General features: G+C 52.4%; 8 protein-coding genes and 1 non-coding gene across 9 annotated transcripts; 2 read left to right on the top strand and 7 right to left on the bottom strand.

The window, feature by feature from the left end:
- Positions 1-324: 324 nt before the first annotated feature.
- J4E93_008819 lies at positions 325-396 on the top strand. The gene has a single exon. It is a non-coding gene; the product is annotated as a tRNA-Ala (tRNA).
- A 1039-nt stretch (positions 397-1435) lies between these two features.
- Positions 1436-4095, bottom strand: J4E93_008818 (uncharacterized protein; the record flags this gene model as incomplete). Its single annotated transcript, XM_049346716.1, has 3 exons — positions 1436-1596; positions 1691-3374; positions 3427-4095. 3 exons carry the CDS (start codon positions 4093-4095, stop codon positions 1436-1438), a joined length of 2514 nt encoding a protein of 837 aa, XP_049196136.1.
- A 619-nt stretch (positions 4096-4714) lies between these two features.
- On the bottom strand, positions 4715-6064 carry J4E93_008817 (uncharacterized protein; the record flags this gene model as incomplete). The annotated part of the gene is made up of 2 exons (XM_049346715.1): positions 4715-5385; positions 5509-6064. 2 exons carry the CDS (start codon positions 6062-6064, stop codon positions 4715-4717), a joined length of 1227 nt encoding a protein of 408 aa, XP_049196135.1.
- A 228-nt stretch (positions 6065-6292) lies between these two features.
- On the bottom strand, positions 6293-6976 carry J4E93_008816 (uncharacterized protein; the record flags this gene model as incomplete). Its single annotated transcript, XM_049346714.1, has 1 exon — positions 6293-6976. The coding sequence occupies one exon, from the start codon at positions 6974-6976 to the stop codon at positions 6293-6295; it is 684 nt and encodes a 227-aa protein (XP_049196134.1).
- Positions 6977-7234: 258 nt separating this feature from the next.
- J4E93_008815 (uncharacterized protein) lies at positions 7235-8305 on the bottom strand (the record flags this gene model as incomplete). Its single annotated transcript, XM_049346713.1, has 3 exons — positions 7235-7548; positions 7599-7966; positions 8019-8305. The coding sequence occupies 3 exons, from the start codon at positions 8303-8305 to the stop codon at positions 7235-7237; spliced, it is 969 nt and encodes a 322-aa protein (XP_049196133.1).
- A 558-nt stretch (positions 8306-8863) lies between these two features.
- Positions 8864-12305, top strand: J4E93_008814 (uncharacterized protein; the record flags this gene model as incomplete). Its single annotated transcript, XM_049346712.1, has 6 exons — positions 8864-9010; positions 9071-9179; positions 9230-9703; positions 9756-10104; positions 10521-10622; positions 10691-12305. The coding sequence occupies 6 exons, from the start codon at positions 8864-8866 to the stop codon at positions 12303-12305; spliced, it is 2796 nt and encodes a 931-aa protein (XP_049196132.1).
- A 3100-nt stretch (positions 12306-15405) lies between these two features.
- On the bottom strand, positions 15406-16011 carry J4E93_008813 (uncharacterized protein; the record flags this gene model as incomplete). Its single annotated transcript, XM_049346711.1, has 2 exons — positions 15406-15814; positions 15872-16011. The coding sequence occupies 2 exons, from the start codon at positions 16009-16011 to the stop codon at positions 15406-15408; spliced, it is 549 nt and encodes a 182-aa protein (XP_049196131.1).
- A 2001-nt stretch (positions 16012-18012) lies between these two features.
- J4E93_008812 (uncharacterized protein) lies at positions 18013-18696 on the bottom strand (the record flags this gene model as incomplete). Its single annotated transcript, XM_049346710.1, has 1 exon — positions 18013-18696. One exon carries the CDS (start codon positions 18694-18696, stop codon positions 18013-18015), a length of 684 nt encoding a protein of 227 aa, XP_049196130.1.
- Positions 18697-22246: 3550 nt separating this feature from the next.
- J4E93_008811 (uncharacterized protein) lies at positions 22247-24368 on the bottom strand (the record flags this gene model as incomplete). The annotated part of the gene is made up of 3 exons (XM_049346709.1): positions 22247-22478; positions 22554-24282; positions 24335-24368. 3 exons carry the CDS (start codon positions 24366-24368, stop codon positions 22247-22249), a joined length of 1995 nt encoding a protein of 664 aa, XP_049196129.1.
- Positions 24369-25256: the final 888 nt, after the last annotated feature.

Raw genomic sequence — 25256 nt, 5'->3', positions numbered from 1 at the left:
AGAGAACGAGTGAAAGATACGCGTGAACCAGGTATTCCAATGAAAGATACAGCTTTGACCGGCGAAATATTTCGCGAGATTGCCCCACAAACTTGCATGGTGTTTTCGACGAGAACGGCTAAGTCGATTGAGCGGGGGGAAAATGTCACCGGCCCGCAACACGATATTTTTTGCAGCCCCTGAGAGCCTCACGTAAAACGGCAAAATAACGATATAAATGTTACAATCTGACGACTTTTCATCAATCACCGATCACCGATCACCGCTCATCGCCCGTTTGGGCGCCGGTGAATTCAGCGGTCCTCTTGGCAAAAGAGCAAAACCGGGCTTGTGGTTTAGTGGTATAATACTCCCTTAGCATGGGAGTGGTCCAGGGTTCGATTCCCTGCAAGTCCATCTTTTTGCGCTGCTGTATCTGGCTCCATGGTGGAGATACAGGAGAGTGTGGTGAAGGTTTGGGATTTTTTGCGTTTTTTTTGGTGAGAGGGGCATCACGACTCGTCACTCTACGCAGGTGATGCAGGCTCTTTGCTCAAAACTCGCCCCTATGCTCCTAAACTACTGCTATTGTTTGATCATGACTTCATTCTGTAATTGTTTTTTGACCTTTGGGCGTGTGGCGGTCGCAGGCAGCATCATATAACCCCCTTCTTCAACAACCCCTTGGTCAATGTCACGCGATAATAGCTGGGTATTGACCAGCGTGATCGATTAGTGTAGCGCATCAGTTTTGAGCACATGCAAAAAGAGTGTGTGGACTTTAACATCATTACGACACTCCTACTAAGCAAACAATCCCATAGATCTAACTTTTGAGCCTCTTCCGCAGCTCCGAATCAGGGAAGATGTAATTGTAAACACCCCTGTGTAACAAAGTACGATCCCGCAAAGACGGTCTTGGTTCACCCTTCGCTCGCAGCAAATGCTGTCCCCACTCGACCACATGTCTGAAGGCATTAATCGCTACATGATCTGGCCACGTCAACCTAGGGAAAAATTGAACAGGTCTACAACCTACATTTTTGTGATTACAGCCTACATTGACACAGAATCACGCAAAGCAGGTAACCTAACGTTAATGTAGGTTCTAGGCCTGTTCAGATTTCTTCTTGTATAGGGTGTAGCTGTCCTAGTGACGGGTCACTCATTAAGGCTAGCCTCACTTTATCCTCTAACTCTCGTAGCACCGCCCTCTTCCATAGATCTTTGAACGCATTTTGCATCTTGCTATTGTAGTTGCGCACCACATCTGTTGGCAGGGTAAATGTCGGATCAGCGCGCTTCTTAGCATCGCGCAAAAGTGTTGTCTAGAAAGCTTCTGAACGTCCTCTTCCTCGTAGAAGCGTGGGTCAGACTTGAGGTAATAGTTCTCAATACTGCGCGAGAGGGCGGCCTGTTGCTTAAGCGTTGGACGTGGGTAAATTTGCTTATTAGCCTAATCTTCTACCTTTTTCTTGTACTCATTCGTCGCGCTATTCGCGAGACCGGCCTTTCTTCGCTTCCGCGAGGACTGGTATCGCTTGGCAATCCGAAACTCGTCCCATTTGTCGTCTTGGGCGTGGACTTTGAACGTAACGTGCATTTTATTCGTCTTCTCTGTCAATGCAGGTCCATTGAGATGAAGGCGCATCCTCAGCATCGCCAGCAGTAGGCGAACGAGATTAGTAATTTGGATCATAGTCGTACACACCAGAAGGCTCCTTGAAGAGAAAGTCAAGCATGCCACGATGCATCTCTGTCTTCTCACTCAATCTCGGAGTTCTCGGCTCCGCACCCACATTCAAAAGCACCAAACCCCACTCTATCGCATGCCGTAATGTGTCAAGACTTATCATCTCAGGGGTACCTTCAATTTCCGCATGTGTGGCTTCCTCTCCATTCTCCTCTGCTGCTTCACTAGCGATTATCCTAGCAACATTTTTAGCGATGGGCACAACCACATCGCGCAGAATTTCAAGCACTGCCCTTTTGTTATCGCGCTTGAGCGTCTCCGATGGATCCTGTTCGTTGTCGTTGTCGTACCTATAGACGTATGCTTCTGGGGATGTACGTTTGCGAATACAGGTGAAAAGAAAGCGCCAAGCGTGTAGTTGGGGCAGATTTGCTCGGAATTTCACTATAGACTCGGGTTTCCAGTCGTTGATGATCTGGTCAACCGAACTTAGAGCATCGCGGTCTGCTGCGCCTGATACAGGATATCTGGATTTGGATTTCCAATCGTTGACGACATTTGCCAACTCATCTTTAAAGGCGCCAGCGTCGTCCGTCTTGCGCCGTTTCCGTGGTGGTTCAACGGTCTGACCGAGAGCAAACTGTGCCCAAGTATCGCTCTCTTCTGGGGTATACGCAAGTTTGAAGTCGTCGACAATGGTGCCTTCTGGCTTCTTTATCTCATCGCCGTACATGCGGTCCAATCTGGCCAATTGCTCATCGATGACTTTTCGCAATTTCTCTAGATTTGGGCGACCATCCGGGTCATATCGCAGACATTCCGAAACAATCTCGCACAGACCGACACTGTATTCTTTGGGAAGCTCCCTCAGATGACTTGGAAAGATCCCTTCCTCCTGGCTGACATTTCCTTTCTTGAGTTCATCTTTGTATATCCAAGTTTTGCATCTCTCATCGGCTTCGTCGTAGAAGTCAGTACCTTTATTATGAGCGACCATAAGCGCCCAGGCTGTCATGGCTAGACTCCAGATATCCGACTTCTCCGATACAGTCCATCTCTCCGGGAACCAATCAAGTTCCATGATCGCAGAATGCTCTCGTTCCTGTTGAAAGATGAGTATCAAGAGAATGAGGAGGAACACATAACTTACCGGGGGCTGCATGCCAGGCGTGCCGTCGTATCTTCTCTCGTCTGTACCCTTTTCACAGGCAATGTCAAAATCAGACACAACAACGTTCGGATATGCAGGGTACTTGGTATTAGCGGTCTGCAGGAATATGTTAGCATCCTTGATATCGGAGTGCACAATTGCCCGCCATGTCTCTTCTCGGTCGTCGGGTGCAGCATTCGGTGATGAGCAGGTACCATCCCGCAGCGCCAGTAGTGCCTCAGTCACTTGGCTGAGAAAGTACCAGATGAAGTGCTCGGGCACAGGTCTCTTTTCTTTCTCATGCCCGTCGTGGACGCGTGCAAGATTCCCCAGTTCGGCAAACGACGTGTATATGTTGTAGAGATGAGCTTCGAAAACTTGGTTTTCTGCGTGAGTGCGGAGTGTTTTGGTGGATTTCCGGTAACTGTGGCCACGATACGGTATCATATGCGAACAATTGAGGGTACTAATTATCTGGTTTATATGAATCTCGTCCTTGGCATCCTTCTTCTCTTTGTCTGATATTGCTTCCAGACATTTGACCGTGACGCGCTAGTGATAGGTTAGCACAGCTATCTGGCTATGTTTGTTGACCTTGACTCACATCTTCGATGACGCCAGTGCTGCTGGTTCGAACACATAAGTAGACTGACTTGCGAGGCATAGTCCCCTGGCTGAAACGCCGTTTGCCATCGTCGAGCCGAGTCTGGTGCAAAGTCATTGCAAACTTCCAACGGCCGTCGTCATGACTGTAGAAGTCTTTTCTCTGGCCTGCCGTAGGGCCCAAGAAGTGTTTGCGTCTAGGGTCATTCTGAAGGAAAAAGGTAGGCGAACGCTCACCGCTCGAGGCTTCCGATGACGCCACTGACGCATCATCGTTGTTGTCAGGCTGCGGCAATCCAGTTGGTATTGCTACTGATACTACTGGAGGCGCTGGGCCAGAAGGAGCGACTGGTGGAAGGGCTGGTAGAGGGACTGGAGCAACAGCGCCTGGCGCAACTGCCGTTGCCGCAGGTTGTCGGCCATTATCTATCTTGCCCAGCCAATGATTTCTCCTTGCGGTCCATAGCCTGCCGATACTCGCCCCTGTGTTTCTTCCGCGAAGGTCTTTTCTCCGGTTAGCGATGACCTTCCGCATAAACGAAAGGAACGCGTTCCTCGTCCTGTTGTTGGTAAATCCATCATAGAGTGCTGCATCATCGGCATCTATGCTGAAGTATGTGTCAAAACCATTTATGTTGTCTTGCACCCGAGGGCGCTGAGCGTTCGCCATTGCATGTAGAATGTGCCGGGTGGGTATGTTATGGAAGATTATGTGAGGATTTGCAAAACAGTCTGCGCAAGTCTGCGCTCATGTGAAATTGCATTTCCATCTCGACAAATAACGTCAAAGCCTCTTGTACTGCTTTGTTGATGGCCTTCAGGTGGTGGTTTGATGCAGAGACAATGGGATTGGGGATGCGGAAGCAAGCACGGAAGGACTATGTGGGTCTTCTGAGGTTCGCTTAGCCAGGCGCTTTGTCGCATTTGGCGCAAGTTCCTTTACTGACATGAGTTTGCACATGTGAGGGCTAGAGAGCTCGGTCAAAATATGATGTAGTAGTTCACTTGAAGATCCTTTGCAACGAAGTACGCTGAGCAAGACCTCGTCAAAGTCGGGATATTGAGTCGGTGTAAAACACCACTTCATTCAAGAAGCTGATGTACTCATCAGGCGCAATGGACATCGGCCAGATTGTACGTGCCGCAGGGTAAGTAGCTAGCTCTACGGTACCTGGGCAGATACAATGTTACCATAGGAAGGCGGATATATCTTATATCTCTACCAACAATCCATAAAGGGTATTTAACTTTTGTTTCTTATGCACATGACCTAGTTACCCTCCCAGTATCTATATCTCCTGCTTCCACTCCTTGTTAAAGGCCCGTCCAATAACCATTCTCCTCACCTCGCTCGTTCCAGCACCAATCTCGTACAGCTTGGCATCCCTTAGTATCCGTCCAACAGGAACCTCATTCATGTATCCCATGCCGCCCATCAACTGCACCGCATCAGCTGCGACCTCGCTCGCCCTCTCTGCCGCATACAGAATCGCTCCTGCACAGTCCTGTGTCTTGATATCAGGACTAGCATGCGACTCATCCACAGCGCGGGCGACACTGTATGTGAAAGCCTGACTAGCCCGGTATTTCGTATACATATCCGCCAGCTTGCCCTGTACAAGCTGGTTATGCGCAATCGGCATGCCGAACTGTTTTCGCTGGTGTGTGTAAGGAAGGACGTTATCAAGCGAAGCCTGCATGAGACCCAGCGGTCCCGCTGAGAGTACAAGGCGCTCGAGATCCAGGCCCTCCATTAAGACGCGGACGCCGCGGTTGATCTCACCGAGGACGTTTTCCTTGGGGACGAAGACGTTCTCGAAAACGAGTTCGCCAGTGTTGGAGCCGCGCATACCCAGTTTATCTAGTTTGTTCGCGACGCTGAAGCCGGGGGTGGAGGTCTCGAGGATGAAGGCTGTGATGCCCTTGGAGGCGGCGTTGGGTTCGGTTTTGGCGTAGACGACTATTACGTGTGCGTCCGGGCCCTGTGAAGACGGTGTTAGCATATCGTTCCCCTAACAGCTTTACGAGACAAGGAAACGTACGTTTGTAATCCACATCTTGGTGCCATTGAGCAAATACCCACCATCCACCTCCTTCGCCGTACTCTTCATGCTAACAACATCACTCCCCGCACTATGCTCACTCATAGCCAGTCCACCTATCTTCTCCCCGCTAATCAAACCAGGCAGGTATTTCTTCTTCTGCTCCGTATTCCCGTTCAACATCAACTGGTTGACGCACAACTGGCTATGCGCCGCGTAACTCAGTCCTATGCTTCCGCTCGCCCGCGACAGCTCCTCCATGACAACACAGTGGGCTTGGTACCCCATTGCCAGTCCGCCGAAATCTTCATCCGCGGTTATGCCTAGGAAACCCGCTTCGCCGAACTTCTGCCACATTTCGTTGGGGAACTCATTCTGTTTGTCTGTGCGAGCCGCGAGCTCTTCGGGGATCTCGCGTTGGGCGAAGTCGCGGACCGATTCGCGGAGCTCGTCGAGGTCGGATTGCGAGGGGGGTGTGAAGGCTTTGGGGTGCTTGGTTGAGGCGTGGCGGGCTGTGGTGGTGGAGAGGATGGCGGCGCGAGGGACGCGTGTTTGCCGGATGCTGCGTGTGAAGAGGCGGGGGGCTAGGGCGGCCATTTTGGTTATAATTTGGACTAGAATTGGAAGATTGAAAGAAACTCGTCAAGAAAAGTGCTGAGATATTTGGCAATACCGTCTTGGAAGTTCGGTTTGCGACGGCTGATGGACCGAGGCACCTTCCTAACTGATGGATTGCGGAGGACCAGGGTCCGGGGAAGGAAGAAGCGGCGTAATTCCGCTCTCCCTTCCCATCTATCAACAAACATCTACACCACCAACAATCCCTCAAAGGTCCTTGATACGCTTCATCGCCCTACCATTACACTCCCCCACATCCAGCGCGACCAAAAACCTACTCACAGCATTATACGCCGCAACCGTCGCTGTCAACTCCACAACCATGGTGTCCTCCAACACGCCCTTGACCATGTCCGCAACCATATCCTCTACCTGCACACCCACAGTCATCTGATCTGTATAAACCATAACTGCATACTCCTCCTTGCTGAATCCCAAAAGCCCCTCCCTCTCCACCATCCCGTGTTTTGTAACAGGTAAATCAGAGATAGTCTGGAGTACTTCTTTGGACACGCCTGCTTTCAGTGCCAGAGCGGCATGCACGTCCCACTCGTGAACTGCGTGGTTCAGCACTGCGATGCGACTTATGGCTAGCTCTTTCAAATTGGCTGGTAGACTGGTTTGCGTGCGGATTGCGCCGATGAATGAGTTCCAGCCGTCTGCTACCGCGGGGTTGTGTAGGAGCGCAAGGTCGAGTGGGATAAGCGGGCGCGGCTTTCGTCGCTCGGCGATGCGCTCGTAGATTGGGCGGGCTTCTTCATTTGGAGGCTCGCTTGGGGCGTATGGGACGCGCATTTTGAGAGAGATTGTAGTGCTGAAGGTTCGTAGGGAGATGGTGTGTGTGATGGGTCGGATTCGAGGGCGGATGGCTGCTAGGTATGGGGGGAACATTGAAGCTGGGAAATCATGGGAGGAGACAGGCTTATGTATTCGTTTTATCATGCATATGCAGGGACTATCACATGTATACTTTCCGGTATACGGCATAGCGAGGCATGGCATTGCTGAATCATGCCAATAACTCAGGTGAAATTTATGAGATCAGCTTATTGAAAGATCATTCGATCAAAGATTCATTCATGCGTAGTTTGCCGTAGATCCCACCTTATGAAATATATACATATCCAACACCGCAAAAGACAAACTAATCTACAACCTGCTCTGCTCATCAAAGACGTTCGGTAACCTAGGGATACCTTCCAATCGAGTTGTCTTCTTACCCGCTGGTGCGAGTGTAACATTGTATGTCAAGTCGAGCTTCGCCTTGGGGTCCTTGCTAGGCTCAAAGTCTAGCAGTAGATCGTCCTTGACGGCAAAGACAGTATCGTTCGAGACCCATTGGTCGTCGCGGGGGTATAATTGTGTGATGAGCGGCTTGTAGTTCTCAGCTGAGACCATGAGATGAATGTGTGCGGGACGGAAGGGGTGGCGGTCGAGTGTCTTGAAGAGTTGGCCAGCGGCGCCTGTTATGTGTTAGTCTTGCTCATTACGATATCTTGAGAGGATAACATACCATCGGTAGGCAGCGAGTACGCTGTTGGCTTGTAGCAGTAGTACCAGTACTCGCCCTTCTCGTTCGTGGTGAACTTTCCGCGCAGGTTGTTGGGTTCCTGGTTCTCGGGATCTTGGAAGTCGTACTTTCCGTTTGCGCTCGCTTGCCAGATGTCGATGACGGCGTTGGGGATGCCCTTCTTGGTGTCGAGGTCCATGACTACACCGTGCATGAGAGTCGTCTGGCCATCGGGATGCGGATTTCGGATGATGGTGTCGCCGAGGTCGCGGAATGGCGAATGTGGTGACCAAAAGGGGCCGAGGATTGTAGAGGAGGTGGGTGTCTCGCCAGACTCGTTGATGTGCTTGTGTGCGATCTCGTCGACCAATCTGGGGACAAGTTAGTTTGAAGTTGAAATCTGTCTAGGTTTCAACAACTCACGATTCTACACCCAGAACATCTGAGATGCGATGCGCCTCGTTCCTGGTGGCGGTTGTAGTCTTGCCAATGGAGTTCACAAATCGTACACCCTCAAACCACTCCTCGTTGGTCAGCTCGACCTCGCGAATGAAGTCGTGAAGATGCCTGATCAGCTTGCCCATGACAAAACGCGTCCGGTCTGGCACATTTGGTCCAATAGCGTTAATGACGGCGTCGGTGAAGTTGGGGTCGAAGCGGTGCGAGCCATTCTCCTGAACCTCAGGCGCTGTTTGTGTGTTTGGGTTCATTTTGGATGTGAGGATATAAAGAGAATCAAGGTACGAAGGGTATCAAGGTGCAGGTACAGTGAGAGTGGTGAGAACGAGACATGATGCTGGGGGGCATGAGCTTAATAAATAGTACCTGAATTCTACCACCCGCAGCCAACCGAACCGATACCGTTGACGATGGCCGTCTCTCTAGCCGCGGATCAGGCGAGACCTTGTCAGAGCTGTCTGGCGGCATGCTGTACCGGCTTTCAAGCTTACTATGAGTGCGAGGAGCTACAGTGCCGAAGGCTGCGCCTGGTCGCGACGGCTGCCCCGCCTCGCGCTGGGCGGGCTGGCGAATTAAAAGGCAGCCGATGTGGAAGAAGGCTTACCCGGCCTTTTTCCCTCGCAATTTAGCGTCATCAGCAATAATGCCCCACCTTCGGCGCAGACCCCGGAAGTCTAGAGACGCGACGCGATGGCTGAATTATCGCAAGGTGGAGGGATTATTCGGAACACATCCCAGAGTGACAGCATTTACTGCGAGCTGTTTGTTTACACGAAAGACACGTCCCGCGGAAGGAAGCAACCACCAACATGGTCAAGCATCACCTCATGATCGGCACTTGGACGCCGCCAGGTGTGATCATCACAGTCGCATTCGATGATGAAACATTGAAGCTGGAGTTGGTGAAGAAGACAGAGATCCCAGAAGATGAACCCATAAGCTGGATGGCTTTCGACGTATGCGCGCAACTCTCGAACTTCGATGCAACCAACAATGGCTGATGACCAGGCAAATAGCACAAGAGGAAGAACATCTATGGTGCCTCTATGAAGAAATGGAGCTCGCACGAGGTCAGGAGCCCGAGCGAGATTGTACATACAGGAAGCTTTCCCATGGGCGGACATCGTAAGCGACACAACATCAACGCAGGTTGCTGTTGCTGACAAGTTCCACAGCTAAAGCAAATGATGCCGACACTAAGACGCGTGCGATCTTCCTCCTTCCCGCCCAGAAGCCTCCGTATGCCGTATACTGCAACCCGTTCTACGACTATGCTGGCTATGGCAACATCTTCTCCGTCAACCCCGAAGGCCACATCAAAGAGAACATCCAGAACTTCGAGTACTGCGACAAGACCGCGATTCATGGCATGGTCTTCGATCCCTCAGAGACCTATCTCTACAGCGCGGATATGTGGGCAAATCGCGTCTGGTGCCATAAGAAGATAGACGACGAAGGAAGGCTGGAAACAGTAGGCTTCACTGAGGCTCCTGCGCCGAAAGACCACCCAAGATGGGTAGAGATGCATCCGTCGGGCAACTATCTATATGCCTTGATGGAGGCAGGGAATCGGTTGTGCGAGTACGTGATCGATCCGCAGACCAAGCTGCCCGTCTACACGCACAAGACGTACCCATTGATTTCACCTGGTAAGTCGACCTCTTATTCCTAGCTATCCCAGTAGCTAACTATATCTCCCAGGTATCCCCAATGCAACCACCATGTACCGCTCCGACGTTTGCTTCCTCACCAAATCCTCAAACTACCTTTTCGCGACCTCCCGATCCAACTCCTTCTCCCTCACTGGTTACATTGCTGCATTCAAGATCGCTCCCTCAGGCGCCATTGAGCGACAAATCTGCCTCAATCCCACGCCAACTTCTGGTGGCCATTCGAATGCAGTATCGCCGTGTCCTTGGTCCGATGAGTGGTTAGCGCTCACCGATGATGAGAAGGGTGGTGTAGAGATATATAGATGGCATGACGAATTTCTGGCAAGAGTTGCGAGGTTGGAAATTGGTGAGAAGGGCTTCGGTATGAATGCTATTTGGTACGACTAGATCGACACACATATTTGATCACGAAGAAATTTGGATACAATTGAGAAGAACTAGCATCACGGAAACGTTATCTTCAGTATACTAGTATGAAGTTTGATGTGGTTGAGTACTACATGCTGCAATGGTCCTCCACGTCCCGAAACGTAGCGTACACGCGTGGTAGCGGCGGGTCTGTGTTCAGCCTCGGAAGAATGAGGGGCAGCGGTACCGCCGTCGCCCGAACTAACGCCAGCCGGCAGATGTCATCGGGGGAGCTCTTCTTTCCCCAACTTCGTCATGGCCTGCACGAGATGATTGGAGTAGTATAGTCGCAACCATCGAATCTAATCGTTTTCCAACTTCGCATTTCCACCCAGTCCTCTTTCAACTACCTAGGTACTTGCGACACTTACACTGAAGTTTACAGTTACCCCACAGCAGATACAATGGCAGCCAAATCAACACCAGGTATTTTGTACGTGACGATGCAGCCCAAGGAGGGCCTGCCTGAAGCACAGTTTCACGATTGGTAAGTTGACCCCTCCGCAGCCGTATCCTTGCTACCTCACGATCCCACCTGACACTCTTCCCTCCAAGGTACCAGAACGAACACGGCCCTAATCGTCTGCGACTCCCGTTTTGCAACAATGGCTTCCGCTATCGCGCCACCGACCTCGACAGCGCGTCTGGATCCAAAGACAAGCCGGAATGGATGGCCATCTACGATTTCGACGAACTCGAGTGGCTCACTAGGGAACCGTACACGAAGCTTCGAAGCGCACCGGTGCAATCGCAACGGGAACGCGATACTATGAAGCAGATCTTCGTCGACAGGCGATCGTACGATCTCCTCGGAGAGTGGAAGGGTGGAGACTTCAAGGACCTACAGAAAGTTGAAAACGAAGGAGAGAAGAACGTCATGATTGCCGTGAGCTTTGCACTGCATGAGGGCGCAGACAAGGAAGAGGAGCTGAAGAAGTGGTACGATGAGGAACACGTTCCTCTTCTCCAGAAGGTGCCAGGCTGGAGGAGGACAAGGAGATTCGTAACATCGTACCTAGATCTGGAGAGCGGACACAAGACGGAGAAAGAGTACCTCGCGCTGCACGAGTACGCGCCGCAGAATGGGCTGGGAGGACCAGAGTTCAAGGCTGCTACTACAACAGAGTGGTGCGACAAGATCTACAAACATGTCGTAAAAGACAGGAAGAGGAGGGTTTACGATCTCTACTACACCTTTGGTGCTGCACAGCGCGACCTCCAAAGTCTAGCGAGTGCAGACACAGGACCAGCAGAGAGTTCCGAAGGCATGGTCAAGACGCATCCAGCACACACGACATCCGAGAAGCGACCAGCAATTGAGAGCTTCGTCACAACAAAAGACAGTGTGCAACTGCCGTACCGCCTCGAAGGCTCCAGCGATCCCAACGCGCCTCTACTCGTCCTCTCAAATAGTATACTCGTCGACTATGGCATCTGGGACGACTTCGTAGCCGAATTCACGAAAGTCACGAACAACAAGTATCGCATCCTCCGCTACAGCACCCGTGGCCGCAATACGCTTCCCTCGAACTCTACATCACCTGTCACAGTCCACACGCTTACAGACGACGTCATCGCCCTCCTCGACGCCCTCCGCGTCAAGAAAGCCTCCATCGTCGGTGTCTCCCTCGGCGGCGCAACAGCACTCAATGCCGGTCTCTCCTACCCCGATCGCATCTCCGCCTTTATCGGCTGCGACACTAACGCCTTCGCGCCCCCCTCCAACGCCAACGCCTGGAACGACCGCGTCGCCGTCGCCGAGAAAGAAGGTCTAACCGCCTCATACGGCGAGCCCATCGTCGGCGAAGAACTCGCAGAAATGACAGTGCGCCGCTGGTTCGTCAAAGAGTCCTACGACGATGCGGAGCTGGCGAAGAAGATCCAGCGTGTAAAGGACATGGTCAAGACGAATTCACTGGCTGGGTTTAGGGATTCGGTCAAGGCGCTACATCAGTATGATATTAGGGAGAAGATGGCAGGGTATAAGGGAAAGGGTGCGTTCTTGGTGGGTGCGGGGGATGGGGTGTTGCCTAAAACTATGAAGGAGAATATGGCGGATAAGTTGGGGAGTGGGGTTGAGCTTAAGGTTGTTGAGGGGGCGGGTCATTTGCCCATGGTGGAGAGGCCGGCGGAGGTTGCGCAGTTTGTTGCGAAGTTTTTAGAGGGCTAATGGTGTGTTGAGGTTTATGAGATCTACATCGTGACTTCCCTTCCCGTATCCTCATACAGCATCCAAGCTTTTCCAGGGTTCAGTTGAGGAGCGGCTAATCGGAAGTGGCACGGCGTAATCTCCTGATATTACTCACGTTCCGCATACGTCACATATATTTTCTCCGTGGCCCATGTACCTCACCTGCATCTTTCGTTCTCTATTTTCACTTGTCATTCCTACCCTGTACTACCACTGGAAGGTTGGCATCGCACTATTCAGCCTTCAGCTTTTATCGTTCCCAGAAACCACAATGTCAAACCGCGTCCAAAACGGCCGAATCGGCAAACACACGACGCCATACAAGAACCGTTACCCTGTCCTCGCCGAGCCATACTTCTTCAAACCTACTGCCGAAAACCGTCGGTGGTGCCCTTACAACAAGACACGTTACTTGTTCAACTTTTCACAATGGAAGGGCAAAACAGTTCATGAGTTGGCCTTCGACGAGCGAGACCGCGGTGGTCTCGATTTCCTCTTTTTCATCGTCAGCGACAAGTTCGATTTGGCGCGTCGCCCCGACCTTATCATTGCCCTACGCTCCCTTCAACATAGCTATTATAACAATCATCTCTTCCCGACTTTCACCGAGGGGCTCACCAAACGAGGATTCAAGAGGGTGTTGAAAAAAGGAGCGGTATATGAGTGTGCAATGTATCCCAAGAGCATTAATCCCCATCTACAGTGGAATCTATCGTATGAAAAAACACCGTTCGACCACTTCATCGAATTGTCAGAACCTCACAAGATATATCGATGGACGCTTAAAAAGCCGGATGTTACCTTCGATGCGCAGTCACTCGCTGCACTGCGGCAAACCTGGAACAAAGGAGGGCATGGGACGCGTACCCGATACATCTAACTTTCTATGGAGTTCCGACCCGAATTGAACGCTTGTTCATCGATGACCCAGAAAAGAAGGCGACCTACCTCACCGTATCACCCGCCGGAATTCAAGGACACGATATTGAAGACAAGTTTATCAATCTCACCATGAAGCTTGATGAGGAAGGCAAAGAGCCTAGTTGGGCAGAAAATATGCTAGGCCTTCCTTTCCACTTCTCAGGAGCTCTTTGCAGTACAGATACTGTTGACTTGGTGGACACAAATCTTGAAAAGGTGGATGACGAGTCCGATATAAAAACCGGCCTTCGCTTTGAACTAAGAGGTACTGTTGGTACTGTTGATGATGGAAAACTATCCGTCAAGCCAGATTGGATGGATCCACGGCTCTTGGAAGATCAGAGAAATCGCGAAACGATGCACATGACTTTAAATGAGGGTGTTCAAGTCCCAGTTGTTGGAGAGAAGTATCTGATCAAGGGTATCATTCCGCCGCCAGACCGCGATAGGTGGGAGCGGCGTCTATTCGATTGGAAACAAGCTACGCTACCGGATGGAGTTTGGAAAGCTTTCGCATTTGATCGCATTGCTGAGTAGACTATCATCACACCAGTCTCCACATTACTCTTTTCGCCTTTGTCGATGCCAACTATATAGTGGAAGAGTTACGGACAACATCGAGTCTTTGTCCTACGTTTCGCATTTGGAAAGTCATGTCCATCTGCAAGTCAACTGCCGCTTTCGTATGTGCTCCTCCGACTCTTACGGAACAAAGCCGGGCTGCTGTCTAGGACTCTTTGCCCGGCGACTCTCGAGGTCTAAAACTTTGTCTCTGCTACCTTACTATACAACCACATCTCTTTCGCATATATCGAACTACTCCACCACTTACTCAACCCGCACAAATCCCTCTCTTCAACAGTGATCGAATATGTCAGACCGTATCCAGCACGGCCGCATCGAGAAGTCTCCAAGCAAACCATGGCAATCAGACTATTCGCTACAGAAAAAAGCGTTCTTTCGACCCAAGAAAGCATATACCTTCCGCCCGACGGAGCATAATAGGCGCCTAATTCCAGAGAACAAGGAACGGTACTTTTTTAACTTCGGCGAGTGGCGTGGCTCCGCAATTGGGGAGCTCGTTTACGACCAGTCTGGCAAGAGGTACATTCTTGCCTTTGTTTTGGGCGACAAATTTGATTTGGAAAGTCGTCTCGACCTCATCACGGCTTTCCGCTCGTTAGATCTCGACTTCTACTCCGATCACTGGTGTGTCGGACAAAGAGTACTAGACCGAGGCTTCACGCGGACATGGAGAGATGGCTCGCACTACTACTATCAGCCGCTGAGCAAGGATATGACAGTGGGCTTATCTTGTGATGAGACGCAGTACGACCAGTTCATTCATGCTTACAGCCATGGGCTTTCGCATTGGACGAGTTCCCTTTCCAGGGAGGGCGAAATGGGGCCCGATGTGACCCTTGATACAGCAACGTTCGACGAAACGGTCTTCAGCCAGCTTGATAAGGCTGAGCGAGAAGACTTGGCGCGGTTCCCAGTACATATTTCCTTCCACGGCATGCCAATTAGGTTAGAGCGGCTATTCATCGACGACCCAGATAAGAAAGCGACATACCTGAATATACAGCCGTTTGGCTTCCATAGTAGCACGGGTAGGGGTAATCACTTTTATCTCACAATGCGGCTTGACGAAGAAGGCCAAGACGAAGATTGGGCAGAGAAGCTTCTCGGTCTACCTTATCACTTCTTCGGCGCCTACGTCAACAGCCAAACGGAGGACCTCACGTGCGCACATTTCAAGCCTATTGAAGTAACCGAAATTGAAAGCGGATTTCGCTTTGAAGCCAGTGGTAACGTGGTGTTGTCGGAAGGTGGCCGTGCATGTATTGAACTAGATTGGGGTACTTACTCAATGTTTCGAGCGTATGGATCTCGAAGGCATGAATCACTCAAGAGTCTTCCTTTGAGATACTCGCAAGAGGAGTTGGATCTTCCAGGGGGTCCATGTCACATGCGTGGGATAATCACGCTGCAAGACAACCAGAAGTTTGACAATAGGGAAGAGCGTCTCGAAGATGCTGTATGGAGATGCTGTGCTTTCGAACCCGAAGGCACAACATGAAGATCGGGATCTTGTAGCACACTGATATATCATGTTAGTTGTATTAATATAAACACTTGCCTTCTAAACTACGTTCTACCCCCTATCCTCTCTACCATCCAACCAGCTCGTACAATTCACACACCTCTTAGCCTTCTCACTAATATACTTCCTACAAAACCGACATTTGACCTGCTTCTTGACGATGTTATCCCCGCTGCCCCTCGAATATGCCAGCGCCACGACCCAAAGCGCCAACGCAACGACCAGAAACCTGACAATCTTGTCCAAGAACTCGCCGTAAGCTAGCACGACGGCGCCATCATCAACAGCCTGCTTAGGGGTGTTGTAGCCATTGGATATGGTGGTATTGTAGTTGGGTCCGGATTGCAGGATGGCGAATTTGGCGTCGAGGTTGCGGGAGAGGAAGGGGAGGAGCGAGATGATGGGGAGGATTATGGAGGAGACGAGGGAGTTTGCGACAGCGGTGAAGGCGGCTGCGAGGCTAATTTGTGGGTTAGCATGGTGTATGTACATATATCTTGTTATGGAAGTAACATACATCAGTCCAACGGCTACTTCGAGCACGTTGTCGCGTAGGGCGAAGTTGCTGAAGCTGTCCCAGGCACTGGCTGTTCGCCTTCTGATTCCCTGTTCTGCATCGCGGAGGGTTTGCTGTGTGTTATCGTCTAAGCGCGGCATGATAGTGCTGTAGGGTGTTGAGATGGGAGGGTAGGATGTCACGATGCGTAAGGATGTGGTGCATGGGTGGTGGAAGCTGAGGTCGCGTCTCAGGTGACGACGTCATGCCGGTGGACGCGTAGTGCGCGTAACCTTGGAAGGTTCGCACTAAGCACGCGCATCAGGCTTGTACTCGCACGCCTACGGTCACATTGGCATCTTTGAAGCATACAATTGCCATCGGATACGTTCAGCAGCGTTGAATGCAATGAACATCCCCCTTCGTTGGTAGGTAGTCGTGGCGATATAATCATCTCCACTCCAACGCCTCCCGAAACCCAGTCTACTCCACGCGTAAGCTTCCCCAGGCTGTGGTCCACTTAGCGAGACGCCAGATAGATCGGCTTTCCTTTTATCATTGCCCTGCGTCCCAGAGAGCCAGGCGGCTGCAGCGCTGCGCACGACATATCCAGATCCTTCGACATGACGACTTCTTGCACATCATGCCATGCACACGGCGAACACCACATCCTTCACGATCTCGATCGCGAACAGGCGTCGCACACCCAACCTCACATTCATCTTATCCAGCCACCAATCCGCACCGTGGGTCTCCGAATGCCAACCCCACAGAGTCGGCCCTTCTACACAGGAAGCCACTCTCCTCCCGAAGACAGGCCACATGCCCAACCCACACCCCACCCCACCGTCGTAACGAGGAAACCACCAAAAAAGATTTAGACCCCGCCTGTCGCAATCGCAATCACGCCAGGCAGCCTCATGATTCAGTACCATCGTCAACTATGCCGACCCCGGATCAAAGCACTCCGCCGCCTATCTCGCGCCGCGTGACCCTTTGCGGCACGCCATAGTAAGATCGCCGTCCATTCTGTAAGGGTCAAAAGGGTAAATCCTCCCAAACGCAGGGTCTTGCCATCCGAAGCGGATGGAAAAGCGTGGACATGACAAGTGGTCAGGATAGATCAGGTCATGTTATAGCAACTTCAGGAAAGGTAAGCTGTGTACATGTGTAGATCTCCTCGCGTAAACCACACCAAAAAAACGATGCGCGGTGCAAAATACCCTTTTCCTGCGATAATGTCGGCACGCTGCGCTTCGTGAATGGATGAAGTGAGGGGTAAAGAATCCGAAAATGTGGTTGGTGAAGCTGCTGGATATATGCCGGTAGATGTATCGTGGGCACACTTTTCTCATGCAACATGCGCAGTGCACGAGGCTGCATGCAAGATACAGAACAAAGCGCGTGTGGCTAGTCCTTGTTGGAGTAATGGCAGACGAAAATCACGACTTGGTCTGCTGCAGGCAATCGTGAGGCTGAACGGCAAGAGGAGAAAGAAAAAAAAATGAGTTGGCTGGGACGATAAGATTATCTTCGCCTCTGTAGCGGTGGTGCCGGGAGACCCGATTATTCTTGTTCTGACAGTCGCCGCGGAGGTTTTTCGGATGGTTTAGGGTAGGGGCGGTAAGCGCGCGAAAGAGGGATGTTCGCTGTTTGGCGGGTGGAGGGGTAATTTGGGCGCTGTTGGTCGTCTTTTCGCTATCGTGGGTTATGCGGCGTGAGGTCACGGTACTGCACGCTTGTCGACTAGTCTGCAGTAGTCGCATTTTCGGGTGGGGGATGGTTGCGTGTGCTCGACTCAGTATATCGCCGACGGAGGTTGTCAATGGAAGGGGTTGGCCCGTTGCGTTTGATGAGGTCGTCATGGCAATATCACCGAGCCAAGTGCGAAGGAGGGGATGAAGCTTGAAGATATTATGAAGTGGAATTTGTTGGTTCGATCGCTATCATGCTGCCGCGGCACGCAATGCAGTACAGTATGTGTAAATGCTCAGTAAAACACCGCCCAATGCGTGGAACCATAAAAATGCAAGCCCGTGGTATACCAAAAACGCCTTCCAATGCTGTGTGTAAAGTCAAAAAGCCACCAACGCCGCGCAATGCTGTGTATCCAACCCCTACCCCATGATGCACCTTTTTCTCTATCCCGCCGTGCTACCGTGCTACAAGATCGACTCTCCCGTTACCGAGTCGACTCGTGCTCTTGATTTTGATCGGGTCGATGACCTCCGGCGTTCTGCGCCGTCCTTGGGCTTCCTAGTCTTTGCGCGACGTAGCGCAGGAACATCCTCCTCTTCAGATTCGTCTACAGTGAACAGGTCCGGGCTGGGTTCTCTCCATGAGTGGCGATGACCCGATAGTGTGCGCGAGTACCGGCGACGGTTTTGCTGTTTGCGGGTTGCGAGATCCTGTGCGCGGCCTCGTGATGGTTCAGTGATTCTGATCCGTGGCGGGCTGAGCTGAGACACGACTTGTGGCGTGTCGTTCAATCGATCATCGTCCAGCCCCATGAAAGACTCCTCCTCGTCCTCTTCGTAGATGGTAGGCGCGTGGTACTGAGTGTGGAGCTGGCTGTGGTTGTGCTTGACATATCGGGTCCACTTGTTGGCGAGGTTGGACTTGAACTTGGAAGACTTGGTGGTGCGCGGTCCTTCCTGGACGTCGATGCCTGCGCTCAGGGACAGCTCGTACGGGTCGTCAGCCTCGGTGATGGGTGGTGAGATGAAGTGCGAGAAGGGGTCTTCGTCGATGTCCGGAAGATCGTTATCATTAGTGTCGTCGTTGCCATTCTCGACCCATGGTGGGAAGGAGTAGGCGCGAGGGGTGCTTCGTAGATAGGAAGGCATTATTAAGAGGAAGTCCTTGAATTTTCGAAGGAGCGATGAACGTCGAACAGGCAGTGATGGCTTAGCGCTTGATTCAACCTTGACAAAGGCGATGTGACCGAGAATGGTGTTCGATCCCCCGGCTCCTGGCCGGTCCTTCCTGAAACAACAGCTCGCGAACGCTCGGTGAAGAGAGTTCACAAGTGGTGTTGGTAGGAGATTCTGGTAGTAGGTTCGCCAGTGGTGAGCGGCGCACGCAAGCTATATATGCGTGACTTGGGGGTAGGCGTCTGGGAGTGTCACGGGTGGGCGGCGTGAGAGAGGCGACGAATATGAGACAATGGGAGTGCTGCCTGGGAGGTGTTTGCCTGGGAGAGGGCAATGCAAGAAGCGACAGTCAGTAGGAACCGTGGTTTATCCTCCGCGAGATATCTGGGTACGGGATGCATATTCTGGAGGATTCCTTGGGTACTTATGTTGACAGGCGAGCGAAGCAGCCGGAAGAGGAGCCCTGCATGTGCAGTGCATACGCATTAGCGTGCGGTGTGGATGAGAAGCTTAGTGCAGCGTGAGCAGAATAGGTAAGGATCCCAGGGCGCAAAGGAATGGATGACAGGCAGAGTGATGGCGGGCGGGCCACATGAGATGGTTGGCGGCACACCATCTCGGTGTAGGATGACCTGCAGGCTGCACGCGCGCATTGGCCACTAGGTGTTGCGGACTCGACGGCCGTTAATGCAGGACTGACGATCCATCGGGTGCCGCTAGATGTCAAACTATGGCCAGAGACTGAACAGCGCGATCGTGCAAATTGCAGCGAGCCGTCACGACGACTGGCGACACTAGGCGTCGAGGGTGGAGCCAAAGGCCCGAAGACACTACGCAGTCACGATACAGCGCTAGCGGCGGGGCAGATCACACCAGCATACCATCACAACCTCCCCATTCCCACTCAGCCTCATTTCAGGCTTGCCTCTTTTGGTCCATCATACACCCTCTTCTGCTCACACGCCGCTCGCTCGCGCCGCTGAGAGGCCACGACGGAACTGCTTAGAGTCCCGCTACATCCGCCCTGCCACGCTCGTCGTGAGCATGACGAGGCTGCTTGCGTGAACCTTTGTTCTGTGCCTGCAGCCGACGCTCGACTACACCGAACCCGGTGGCGTTCCTCCAGAAATGTTTCATCAAAAGGTCATGGATCGGGTTTCAGCTCCGTGGATGATTCAGCTGATGCGGCTCCAATACACCACACTGGCAAACTACATTAACTTTGGATCACCGTGACAATTGCCACTATTGAAGCCTGGCACCGCGGTCTGCCTACACGGAGCATTACCCGTATCATTCGACAACCTGGGATAACGCGGCAGCACCTCTCGGCTCCACTATCCAGTTCTCCATTATTTTGAGATTTCTACTGTTTTCCCAGATTCCTCCTTACAACCGCGATACGGCCCGATTTTGCTTGGGCTCTACAAAACATGGAATGACGTAGTTTTGCATACACACGACCCTCCTGTTGGGCTTTGTAATGTCACAGTCACCGTTTTCTGACGTTGCGGTCAACGTCGACGATAGTCGGACACTGTAGACGTGGGTAACGCGGTTCCCGGGCGCCAATTTGGGCTTGCGCCTCAATATCTGACTAAGAACTCTATCTCGCCCACCACAGTGTCACCTGAACCCTGATGCCGCCTGACGAGTCGGAGTCGCCTGAATTCTTGAATTTCAATGCGTCCCGCTCGCTAATGCTAGCAGACGAAGTCTTGGGAGCTCACGTTCAGCTCTCGAGACGAACTTTTGTGCGCCTCATGGCTGTTCATGTTCCAAATGATGTTCGGCGTGCACGAGTCTGTCGCGGCTGAGTGTTCAAGAACGCTACCTTGTTGGGTGACTAGGAGCAGCTGTGACAATCTCGGCTCCTCTTTCCAGATGCAACTACAAGTCGCTTACGCCATTAATGAACTGCATTCGACACAGGATTGGACGCTTCTACAGTTTCTCTCCTAATGCGAACCAAATAACGTTCACGAATAGAAGCTCATCGTTTTCTTTCGAAGCGTGTAGTCTTCCCTGGCATGCTGGCTTCTAGACGTCGTTATTCGCAGCGCTTCCTCCCTTGACTGCATCACGTCTTACCAGATCTGGTGGACTACAACACAGCATGCCCTAGTAGCGCTCTCTACACAGTTTGCTTTTTCCATTCAAATCATTGGGTCCTTAGTCTACACAAATCGACCGATGCAGTGGCACGCGTACCGTGATCTACCACTCACCGCTGGGACAACCCCAGCAAGACTAGATTTCTTCACAACCGATGTCTCCATCCTCGCAGAGTCCGTCCCTCAACGTCCTTCACGATGCATCTCCCAAAGCCTTTCACCGCCCTACACCGCCCTTTCCGCCATGCCTTCCGCGATACGATCTACGAGGCGCGAGCGCCCGGGAGCTAAAGTCGCTCGCTAGCCTACAAATCCCCAGCAGGGATTCCCCAAACCGTCAACCTGCATTTGTACTCGGAGTACCAAGGAAGAAACACCATACCTGTGGGTCTACAACAACTCGGACGCTTTTGTTCCAGGTTTCTTGAAACACACATCGGACCAGCATCGGTCCACCTCGGACTTTTTATGACGCGCGCCTACAGTTACGAGCTCGAGTTTCGGCGAGGCGATGAAAAGTTCGAAAGAGATGATCATTGGACCGCCTGCCTCGTTTCGATTCCGTCTCCGTTCGTACATACGAGGCGCTCACCGCTGGTGTTCCTGTACCAAACGCCGACACACCGTGCCGATAGCGACTTCCATAGTGTTGAATGCCGGCATATGTACCAGCGCTGACAGATTTCCAGTCGCCTTGACTGGATGCCGACGCCGGTGCCAGGGATCCTGTCTGTGGGGTGCATGGTTGAGATGAGCCCCGCCGTCTCTTCGAATTCTGCAACACCACGGACTCTGATCCGACTAATCGCCCCTCTCGATCCGAAATCTAGTTGAGATGCGCGCGCGCGTACTGCCTGCCCCTATCCTCGTGCCCAATGCATGTACTTGGTACAACGAGGCTCTCACCGACTACGTCACTTCCTTTACCGTCTATGTTTGGGTATACTGCTCTCCGCGGGTCAATGCGATAGTAAGCGCTTCTGGGAAAGACTTCATCAAAATTACCCCGCTCCTCCCACACGGAAAAAAATTATGGTGGACGCGTGTTCCGCGTGACACCATCGACATGGTGCGGGAGTGCCGAGCCTGCAAGTAGTCAATCAGCTGCAATGGCAGAACAAACGTGAGGGCTGCAACAACCAGAGGAGACAGGGAAAAAGAAAAGAAGAATAAGCTTCGTCCTAAACGCTTCGTCGTAACATGTCGGAATCAGCACTTGCGTATGCCCATGCCCATTACCCCAGCTACGTCACCTGGCACACGCGTTGCACTCACGATCGTCGCGTTAAAACTCTTGTCTCTTTATTCTTTGCTCTTCGTACCCAATCACAAAAGTGCACGCAGACCCCCCTCGTTCAAGAAACGCCGTTCCAAACGCCGCGATCAATGGGTATAGTACATGCCAGATGCTAAGATCCGATGCCAATCTCATATCCAAGCATCACCTCTGTCGACGCTCCCTCCCATCCCCGATTTCCACCCGTTGAGATCATGAAGTTGCACGTTGGGTCGAGGTATAGTTGCGATATGACGCCGGTGCGGTGTCCGGGGACAATGAAGAAGGGTGTAGCGGCCGCGCCGGCTTTCGGTCCCGCGTCGTTGTGGGCGAGGTCGTAGAGACGGAGGATGTCGTATGATGCACTGGTACATGTTAGTGCTTGTCTCACGTCACGTCACGTATGTATGTGTGCGCGTGTGAGGGGGACGTGGACTTACCAAATGAGATGTCGCCCATTGGGCATAGCCCGAACTGCGCTCACTGCACCACTGACGCTGGGGAATCGGAATGTGCGTCGCGGCTCTCGTAGGCTCTTGTGCAGGCTGTACTCGTCCACTGTGCCGTTTCGCCGGCCAGCGTAGATGAAGTTGCCATCTGGTGACCAGCATGCGTTCATGCACCACGGTGGTGTGTTTCGCGGGGGTGTGATGCGGGCAACGGGGTTCGGTTGCCGGCGGTCCCAGATACGCAATGTGCCGTCCATCGACGCGTCCATGAAGGTCGTTTCAGATGAAGCAGGCTGCTCGGTCTGGTTTGCGGAAGTTGTCGTGGACTGTTCTAGATCCTCTGCATGGGGCAGACCGTTGGAAGTACCATTGAGCTGCGCATCTGTAGTTCCATTCGCTGCTGGTTGGTTCTCAGCATCTACTGGGGGTTCCTTCGCTTGTTCCGCAGCTGGCTCCTCGGGTGCTTGTACAGGACCGCCCATGTCCATCATATCCATGTCAGCATTGGCATCGTCGTCCGCTTGCTGTATACCGTTCGCGATGGCTCGAGAGAACTCGTCCTCGTCGTCGTCACCACCGAACGAAGGAAGAGTGGCCGAGAGGTTGTTCTCCTGGCCGTCGCCGAACAAAGAGTCCTGGTCCTTGTCTCCAAACAGCGAGTCATCTGGAGATCCCTGGGCATCCTCAGTACCTTCTTCTTTGGGTATCACGGGCTTTATATCGGCGCCGTTCGCGAGGGCGCCGTTGGTTCGAGGTCGGGCGGAGTTGTTGGAGGAGAAGGTGCCGTTCGAGGTAGGAAGGGTTTCGGTATCCTGAGGTATAGGTAAGGTAGACATCGGGCGTTGCTCGATTGCGGATATCTGTCCTCCACTCGTCTCAAACTTCCTCTTAACGTTTCCAGTGTTCAAGTCCCAGTCATTAATAGTCTTGTCCCAACTACCACTCAATACCGACGTCTCGTCCTGCGACAGTGTCAAGACCGACACGGCTGAGGTATGGTTCTTGAGTGTGTGTATCCGCGTTCCTTCCTGATGGCGCACCGACTGCAGGTTTATGCCTCCCGAGTCCAGACCCGACAACAGCCACAGCGCTTGGTGGTGCACTGCGAGCGAGTATACGGGGGATAAGCTCTCTGCTGCGGCGCTATCCTCATTCTCCCAGTATGAGAGAAGCACGCCCGCCTTGGTGACGGAGTCAACGAAAGGATGCCGCTGGGCCACGGTCAGAGCAAGCTTGCCGTTGGCCGTGTCTACCCAATTAAATTTTCGTATATAGCCGTCTGCGCCTCCGCTGAAGACCCATCGCATGTCTGGTGTGGCAGTAATAGCATTGATTGAGGTGCTGTGCGGTGCGGCGATGGTGGGTATGATATCGTAGATAGGCGCATTCAAGGCCTCCTGTCGCACGCTGGGGTGGAAGGGCAGGTTTCCGAGCACCCCAGAAGCGGCCGCTCGAGGGCTGGGTGATGTGAGAGTGACAGAGGGATTGCCGTCTGCTTGTCCAGCTGTACCGCCGTTGGATATGCTGTTGCGCGGTCGCTGCGAAGGGCTGTCGGGCTCGTCCTGGTCCTGATCTTGATCCTGGTCTTCATCGTCGTTGTCGTTGTCTCCGTCTGCATCGTCGTCGTCATTATCGCCGTCATCTGCATCGTCGCCCTCTTCCTCCTCGTCTACGTCCATGGCATCATTCTCCTCCTGCTCATCTTCCTCCTCGGCGGAGCCTGTTGCGCGCGGTCAGCTGGCAGCTCCTCCGAGCGTCGTGGGGATATTTACTGGCGCCATTGTCGTAGTCGTCCTCCTCATTCATTCTGTCTCCATGAGCATGGGCTAATTAGCACGTGCTCAGCGGATGCACTGCTACGTCGCGTCGAGTGGATGCGCCGATGTTCGCGTTGGGGAACATGGATGAGGCTCGGCCTCCCGAGGTCGCGTCATTCTCCCGAACGACACCATTCCCGTCGGGGACTAGCCACTTCTGGAATCCACACAGAGCTCTGGAGGTCCTCCAACCCCCAAGGCTTGATTTGCGACCAGCACGTGTGCAACGTACAACTCCGACTCGATTTTACTGGCGGATATGACTCGTGCTCTTCTTCATTGCCGGATGCTGACCGTTCGCCATAGTCGGGATCTGGATGCTGTAGTCGCCACACGCGGCAGCAGTGCCCACGGTGAATGGCATGTTACCAACTCGTATGTTTTCTCTCGCTGCAACTTTTCCATCATTTGGCAATCAAGAGCGTTCGCAAAATCTTCCTGGTATATAAAGAGCTTGTGGAAAAAGACTTGTAGAGTCCAGCGATTGTCTACTTTGTTTTCCTCTCATGTCTCATCCAGCCTGATTGTGCGACTTCGTCATCCTGAGACTATGATTTCAAATCTTGTCTTTTCATCTTGATCCATTTTTGAAATTCTTATGCCAAAAATGGGTATTACCCCTGACTCAATAGTCCGCAACCACCAAGCTGGCATCGGTGGTCAGCCTCGTTGCCCCTGCTCTTTGGCTTCTCAGATGACTTGGCCCCCGCACTTGTCGCGCTGGCTCACTCTGCTATATCTTGATAGGCTTCCCAGATGAAGTGTTATCATCGGTGCTGAGGACCCTCGTCTCCACCCTCCTCAACCATGTCAAGTCCCCACGCCTGCCGTTGTTTCGATATCTCCTTCTTCTGACCTCTCTTCTCATCAAATCCTC

This window comes from Alternaria ventricosa (assembly GCF_023758065.1).
Source record: "Alternaria ventricosa strain BMP 2768 chromosome Unknown scaffold_18, whole genome shotgun sequence".
In the NCBI taxonomy this organism is placed as follows: Eukaryota; Fungi; Ascomycota; class Dothideomycetes; order Pleosporales; family Pleosporaceae; genus Alternaria; species Alternaria ventricosa.
This window is presented reverse-complemented; position numbering and strand designations above follow the sequence as displayed.